At 43.2% G+C, this 1,566-nt stretch overlaps 1 protein-coding gene across 1 annotated transcript in view; it reads right to left on the reverse strand.

Moving 5' to 3' along the window:
• ENH_00036570 (hypothetical protein) overlaps window positions 1-1,335 on the reverse strand; it is a gene marked incomplete at both ends in the record, with an annotated part of 1,562 nt that extends 227 nt beyond the window's left edge. The window contains 2 exons of the mRNA XM_013580456.1: window positions 1-165; window positions 1,050-1,335. The exon at window positions 1-165 is cut by the window's left edge and continues 227 nt beyond it. Coding sequence (XP_013435910.1) covers window positions 1-165; window positions 1,050-1,335 — 451 coding nt within the window. The remainder of the gene's footprint in view (window positions 166-1,049) is intronic.
• Window positions 1,336-1,566: the final 231 nt, after the last annotated feature.

Genomic DNA, 1,566 nt, shown 5'->3' on the forward strand with positions numbered 1-1,566 from the left:
TGGCCCCCGTTGCTGCTGCTGCTGCTGCTGCTGCTGCTGCTGCTGCTGCTGCTGCTGCAGCAGAACCTGAATTTGCTGCTGCTGCTTCCCGAGGGGCCGCCGTGTGGGCGCAAAGAGCCGCCAAGGCGCTGCCGGCTTCTTCTTCTATCATTTCATATTTCTTTCCTGAACAAAATATAATTAAAACAATTAATTAAAATAAATAATTGAAATAAATTAAATAAATAATTAAAATAATTAAAACAATTAATTAAAATAAATTAAATAAATAATTAAAATAATAATTAAAATAATTAAAAGGAAATTAAAACACAATTTTGCAGCTGTAGCGACACCCGAGAAGCCTTTTTGCAAGTCCAGTGAGGAAAAGAAAAATAATTTACTTTTAATTTATTTTAAATTTATTTTTAATTTATTTTGGAATTATTTTGGAAATAAAAGAATTCTTTTTTGAAATTAATATATTTTTAATTTATTTTAAATTAATTTTGGAATTATTTTGAAGTAAATGGACTCAAAGACTCCTTTTTTGCACTCCAAAGAAGTTCATTTAGTTTATTTATTTTCTGAAAAAAGAATTAAATAAATGACTTTTGCAAACCTGAAGTGTTGTAGCACTCGTGCGCCATGTGGCCCTTCCTGTGTACGTACACCGCAGCACTTTGAGAACTCCAGAGTAAAGCAGCCGCAGGCCCAAACCCCAAACCCCAAACCCTAAACCCTAAACCCTAAATCGTGGTTTGCGGCCCTCGAAAGCGCGCCTCCCCCCCCGCCTCGCCTGCACTGCTCTCCGCGGCCGCGCAGCGCGTCCGCCGCCAGCTCCCACTCCAGGGCCGAGGGTTTAGGGTTTAGGGTTTAGGGTTTAGGGTTTAGGGTTTAGGGTTTAGGGTTTACCCGCCGCAGCGGGGGCAGGTGGCGTTGACCACGGCCTCCAGCACGATGGCCTCGCGGCGGCTGCGAAGACTCTGCGGGTTTTCGTCTTCGCCGTTTTTTCGACTGAGGCCCCGCATGTCCAGTCCGAACTTCCCCTCGGGGTCCACTTTGCTCACCTGAAAACACAAACGCCCTTTGCTGCTGCTGCTGCTGCTGCTGCTGCTGCTGCTGCTGCTGCTGCTGCTGATGCTGATGCTGCTGCTGCTGCTGCTTGTGCTGCTTGTGCTGCTGCTGCTGATGCTGCTGATGCTGATGCTGCTGCTGCTGCTGCTGCTGCTGCTGCTGCTTGTGCTGCTGCTGCTGATGCTGCTGCTGATGCTGCTTGTGCTGCTGCTGCTGCTGCTGCTGCTGCTGCAGTTGTTCGAGAAAGAACTCGAAGGCCGGGGGAGTTGAAGGCGGGAACTTCGAAAGTTGAATTTAAGTGCAAAAGATCATTTCAAATGCAAAATGAATTTCGAAAAACAAAATTGGAGTTTTAAATTCTTTCAAAAAGAGAATTCGAAGTTTTGAATTTGTTAAAGAGCTTTTTAAAAAGAAAAAGAAGAAACTTGCAAATAAATAATTCCATTTAATGTGGAATTAAAGAGCTTTTTAAAAAGAAAAAGAAGAAACTTGCAAATAAATAATTCCATT

This window comes from Eimeria necatrix, genomic scaffold, assembly GCF_000499385.1.
Source record: "Eimeria necatrix Houghton genomic scaffold, Enh_scaff268, whole genome shotgun sequence".
Classification (NCBI taxonomy): Eukaryota; Apicomplexa; class Conoidasida; order Eucoccidiorida; family Eimeriidae; genus Eimeria; species Eimeria necatrix.